The sequence below is a fragment of the Dipteris shenzhenensis genome, chromosome 23 (genome assembly GCF_047967505.1).
Source record: "Dipteris shenzhenensis isolate YYH24624 ecotype China chromosome 23, Dip_SZ_1.0, whole genome shotgun sequence".
NCBI classification, from domain to species: domain Eukaryota; kingdom Viridiplantae; phylum Streptophyta; class Polypodiopsida; order Gleicheniales; family Dipteridaceae; genus Dipteris; species Dipteris shenzhenensis.
The window spans coordinates 9605553-9611552 of NC_141618.1; the positions used below are offsets into that span (position 1 = coordinate 9605553).

General features: G+C 40.5%; 1 protein-coding gene across 1 annotated transcript; it reads left to right on the forward strand.

Annotated features, from left to right (window-relative positions):
* Nucleotides 1-4419: 4419 nt before the first annotated feature.
* Nucleotides 4420-5722, forward strand: LOC147886961 (uncharacterized). Its single transcript, XM_087394963.1, has 2 exons — nucleotides 4420-4802; nucleotides 4959-5722. Exons 1-2 carry the CDS (start codon nucleotides 4608-4610, stop codon nucleotides 5439-5441), a joined length of 678 nt encoding a protein of 225 aa, XP_087251089.1. The 5' UTR covers nucleotides 4420-4607; the 3' UTR covers nucleotides 5442-5722.
* The last annotated feature ends 278 nt before the right edge of the window (nucleotides 5723-6000 follow it).

Consider the following 6000-nt stretch of genomic DNA (forward strand, 5'->3'; position numbering starts at 1 on the left):
AAGATCAAGCCTGTAGTAGTAAAGTAATGATAAGAATCTATGAGAAATATCCAAGAGGTTGTACAAGGGTGTAGGAACCAATGCCTAAAATAGTAAAAAAATGTGACTTTACATGGGTGGCATGTGTGTGCAAATGTGTATGATGAGTGGGAGGAAAATACCATGTTGGAGGTTTGGGGAGGGGAGATTGGAGTGCAAATGATTGGTATCCAACTTGACTTTAGCAACTTTGGTAACAAAATATAACATCTTAACCACTTGATACTCTATTTTGACAAATGCACTTTGCAAGGCTCACCTTAAATCTAGATAAATGTGCATTTGGGTCCGAAATCCAGTCTTTCCAATGACATTGATATATCTATAGGTGACAAAAAGCCTTGGAACCCTACATACTGAGAATACCTTACTCTTCTTATGGAAGTCGTGGGAAAGAGACAACAAGAACATTTTTATACAGTCTTGTATCTAATAGTCCAACTCTATCTCTTTTTCTCGCATTTGCACTAAAGCACATTTTCATAGGGTAAACCAATAGGCCAAAAGTACTTTCCACCTAGTGCTATTCTATGAACTACCACTTCTATGCTAGGAGTTACTAGCACATAGTACTTAGCAATGGTAGCACCTAGCATAGCACTCACCACTTACCAATGTTGGCACTTAGCACCTAGTAATGCTAGCACTTTTATCAGTTCTAGCATTAAGCACTAAGCAATGCTAGCACTTGGCAATTAACACTTAGCACTTAGCAATACTGGCACTGCGACGGGAAATGCTCACGGAACCTGCAAATCCTTGAAAAACACAACACCACTCTTCAAAAATATGCACAAACTCTCAAAACTCACAAACAAAAGAGACAAAACAAGCGTGCTGGGTACAATCTCCCCCCATAGGAGTGGTGCTCTCCTTCCACTTCCTATGTATTTATGTATATTCCTCCAAAAAGCTTTCGAGAAAAAATCATACAAAAGCCCCTGTACTTTCCTCCATGCACCCTTTTACAAGAAGCCCATCCACCTTCTAGAATAGCTGGCTTTTTCTAAAAATAAAGCTTTTTCTAACTTTAGTTTATACACTTAGCCAAGCCACTCATATTCCAAAATTCAAATATGTACATAAGCTTTTTTAATATCAACAATTAGGCATAAGCCTTATTCATCCCCGCATCACTGGAGTTGCACCTACGTGCCCGAAATATGGCGGATCATGCTTGCCAGATGCCATCGCCGGATCAATTACTCTTCCCCTGGATTCACACAATCAATAGTAATGAAATATTTCAAGCGTAAGGTAACCTTAGAATTAATCACCACAATCAATCAATCTTTCAGTATTATAGCAACGCAAAATCAATAAATCACAGATGAATGGTGCACACATGTGACACATACCATCTCATGGTGCACTTGATGCTACACATGAATAAAATCGTATGGATGGTGTACACATGCTACACATACCATCATCACATTAGTGGTGCACACAATGCTACACACTCATACAGCCATAGCCATATATCCAACCATGTAGGAGCATGCATGCATCACTATGGAACATCGAGCACACATGCATCAGCTGCGTGACAAAAATGTTGGATCTCACTAAACTAAATACTGAAGGATTAAATTAATGGGATAATCCAATTCTCGTAACAGGCACTTAGCAATTCTAGCATTGAGCACTGAACAATGCTAAAACTTGGCAGTTAGGACTTAGCAATGCCATCGTTTAGCACTTAGCAAAATGATAGCACTTAGCACTTAGCACTTAGCAATGCTATCATTTTTCACTTAGCAATGTTAGCACTTAGAACTTAGAAGGTCAGCACATAGCACTTAGCACTTAGCAATACTAGTACTTAGAAATGTTAACACTTAGCACTTAATAATGCTAGCAATTGGCAATACTTGCACTTAGCAATACTAGCACTTGGCAATGCTATCATTCAGTAGCTAGTAATGCTAGCTCTTAGCACTTAGTACTTAGCAATGTTAGCACTTATAATGCTAGCACTTAGCAATGTTAGCACTTAGCACTTAGCAATACTAGCACTTACCACTTAGAAATGGTAGCCCTTAGCATAGCACTTACTACTTGGCAATGCTAGTCCTTAGCATTTGGCAACCTAGCAAGGATGGCACTGAGCCAAGCTACCACTTAGCTTGCTAACACTAGCACTTAGCAATGCTAGCACTTACCAACACTTATCAAGCAATGCTAGTAGCAGTACTACCATAGCTAGTAGTATTAGCACTTGTATGCTATTGCCATACTTGTACCGAGTAATTAGCAATATCATACTAGTACAAATACAACATAGGTCATTTACTATACTGTATATAGTATTAAGGTACTAGAAAACAAATGTTGATACTATATGTTGTATATAGTATTTGAATTATATCCATGAACATTAAAAAAAGAGGTATGTGAGTCTGGCCACTGAAATGCAATATGTCTTTAATGTAGGAAATTGGCCATCGCAACAGCTGCCAGCATATCCCTCGATGGCACTCACATGTTAATTGCGCATGAGCAAGGCTAACTGGGTCTCATTCGTAGTAGTGATGTCCACGAGGTATAGTCCATATCAACACATGGTAGAGGCCACCAATAATGCAAAGTAGGACTGCTAGTTTCAGGATGGGTATTGAAGTAGAGCACACCTAGAGCACACTAGCTACTTATATAGTCCCAAGCCCTTATAAGCTGACTAGTGGAAAGCTTATGCACGTGTATTTACAAAACCACCATACTTATCCCTTTATCCAATCACAAAGGCATTTTATATGCCTCATGCTCGCCTCATGGTTCTGATTCACATTTTGAAAAAACAATGGCATCCATATTTCTCCCAGCCTTAGTGTCCAATGAAGTTTCTATTGCTTTTATATATCATGCCCATTATTTTCAACATGCAGCAACGTCATCACAAGAGTGTGTGTGTGTGTGCATGCGTGCATGCGTTGGATATGTGCACTAGCAAATAAATCAATAAGAATTCATCTTCTTGTTTGCAAGCTCATGTCAAGGCAAACAAAATTTGAGTATGTCGTGTCACCCCAAACAACCCAAAAAGATAGTACAAACTTTTCAGTATCATTCCTGATAGATTGGAATTTTCCTTGGGTAGTGTTTCATTGCATAGTTGAGCATGTAAGCACTTCCTTCATTCCTTTTTGCATTGCGTGCATTCTAGCTATGGTGCCCTTACAACACTTCTATTCATTCTAAATCTAGAATTTTCATTGTGTGGCTTCGACCTCTAGTTTTGATGCCTTAGTAACATCGCCATGCTTTCTTGCCGAGCACCTCTAAATCCATAATTTTTCTCAATGTCATTTTAGAATTGAATGCTACATTAATATTTTAAAGTCTAATTTTCCTTTCATAGTAGGATTCACCCATGCAACAAGAGTGCCTGTGGCATCCGATTTATGATCAAGGAAATTGGAGGTATTTGCCAAAATTCTGCCAATGTTTTGCCCTTGTTGCTGGGCATTGATCTTATAAGCAGAAATTGTACAAAAGGGATAAGCATTTTGATGTAGCCAAGAAGAAGAAGAAGAAGAAGAAAGGATAGAAGAACATACCACGATTAACTTTAATTATCAGAATCTTGGTGTCAGAAAGTAGAGGCGACAACTATCTAGGCAAGGCATGTCAAGGCATCTTATATTCTTCGCCATTTGGTTGGTAGAGGAGAGTTTCACGTGGCAAGATGAGGAGAGTCCTACACATCTTATCTTACCTATTATTTTTTATTTGTGGTGAGCATGGCTCCTCGTAGATTAATCCACAAATTAGCCACCGTTCACTACACGCAATTGATAGATTGTATTTTGATGTGTGAGCGCATAGAGAGATTGTGACAATGCTTACATTAGGTCAATTCCATGAGGTTTGTTCCCATGAACTTTCACAAACGGAGGGAGACAGAGCTTATTAAAATCAAAGGTCTTAGTGTCTTTTACATCGCGGGTTGCAACGCTGGTGAAGTAAAAAAACCGTGGTTCATGTGGCAAGGGTTAGCTACACTTCTAGACTCTTCATTTAGGGCTCGAATGCTTTCTTGGAAACGAAGAAAAGGGCAAAACCCTAAGGGATTTTGTGGAGTCTTCCTGATAGCTTGTGTGTTAGAGGAATAGGAGATTTCATCCTGTCGTTTATCTTCTAGCAAGGTGTGGTCTCATTGCCTAGTCTTACATTCCCCTCTTTCTAGTTCTCTCGAGATGAGGCAAGCAGCTCTGATTCGCCCTGCATCCCAGTTGCTATTTCCCATGAACTTTCACAAAGGGAGGGAGAGAGAGCTTATTAAAATCAAAGGTCTTAGTGTCTTTTACATCGCGGGTTGCAACGCTGGTGAAGTAAAAAAACCGTGGTTCATGTGGCAAGGGTTAGCTACACTTCTAGACTCTTCATTTAGGGCTCGAATGCTTTCTTGGAAACGAAGAAAAGGGCAAAACCCTAAGGGATTTCGTGGAGTCTTCCTGATAGCTTGTGTGTTAGAGGAATAGGAGATTTCATCCCGTCGTTTATCTTCTAGCAAGGTGTGGTCTCATTGCCTAGTCTTACATTCCCCTCTTTCTAGTTCTCTCGAGATGAGGCAAGCAGCTCTGATTCGCCCTGCATCCCAGTTGCTATGCCACATTTCCGCTGCCAGAACAGTTGGTTCATCCATCAGTGAAAGCATTTCGGACGTATGTGCGCGAGGGGATTCGTCTGCCAGGTTCATCCCAGCCACTTGCCTGCAAGCTCACGCTGCCAATCCGACAAGGTCTTATAGGACCTTTGCTGTAAGTAACAATTACTAGGAGTTGGATCTTTGTTTCTCTGGCAGACAAGCAAGGCATTTGTAAAGGTTACAATTTACTCCACACCTAGTATCACTTTGTGTGGTCAATATCTCTGTTTGTGTCAAGAAATGTCTTTGAGCTGTAATTGTGTTGAAGGGATTCGAGGGACGCAACATCGAACCAGTTCTGAGGGGGCCTATCAACGTGAAGGGAAGTCGGAGTCTGAGCGCCTACAGAAGAGATCCCAGTATGCATAGGCGCGAGCCAGAAGAAGATACAGCGAACATTGATTTAGACCCAGCAAAGATGCTTGAAAAAGGATCTCCAGGAACCTATCAAGCTATTGTCAGGGACGTAATGCCCGTGGGTTATTTCCTAACAATGCCCAGTGGCAGAGAAGCTTACCTTCCAGCGACCGACATCGGTACTACGGGTGGTGTGCTTATTCTAGAGAAGATATTCAAGGTTGGACAGGAGCTAACCGTTAGGATCACAAGCTCAATTCCAAAACGTGACATAGTCTCAATTAAAAAAGAGGGAATGGAACCTGAGATTGCGAAACGAGGGTTTGGAAGGCTTGGAGGAGGTTCAACAGGAGGCACAACCGGGTCCACTAGTTCACGTAGTGAACGTAGATAAGGGTTTTGGGTTTTATAGCCAGGTTTTTGAAGAAGTTTGTGATGATCAGTCTGTGTCAATTAGGAACTATGCAGCTGAAGAAAAGAACGATCACGCTTTTCTGTTTTGCAAGCTTGTGATTCACTGCCTAGCTACCGCTTGCTGTCTTGGAAAATTGACGTCATGATTTTCAGAAGTATTTGAAAATGGGATCATGAAGCTGAGGAAAAGGTCTGTGATACTTTTCTAGTATGCTTATATGATTATTGCTCTGGTTTTACAAATATGCTACTATTGTGGGATGTGGATGGTGGCCATGCTATGAGTAGGGTCGTGTTATTACCACAAACTCTGAATTTTGTTATGATATATATCCATCACGATGTGATATTTAATACTGTTATCTCCCGTTGCTTCCCCATACGAAGATTTATTGGATGTTCAAGGCATGGCTTTGGTTTATGTATTCAATTATTTGGCTTATCTATTTGATTATGTTTGGACTTGATTTATTTGATTATGTTAGGCATGTCCACAGGAGGTGCAGTGTCTCGCTCCCTTGTATGAAGCTTTATTTGAT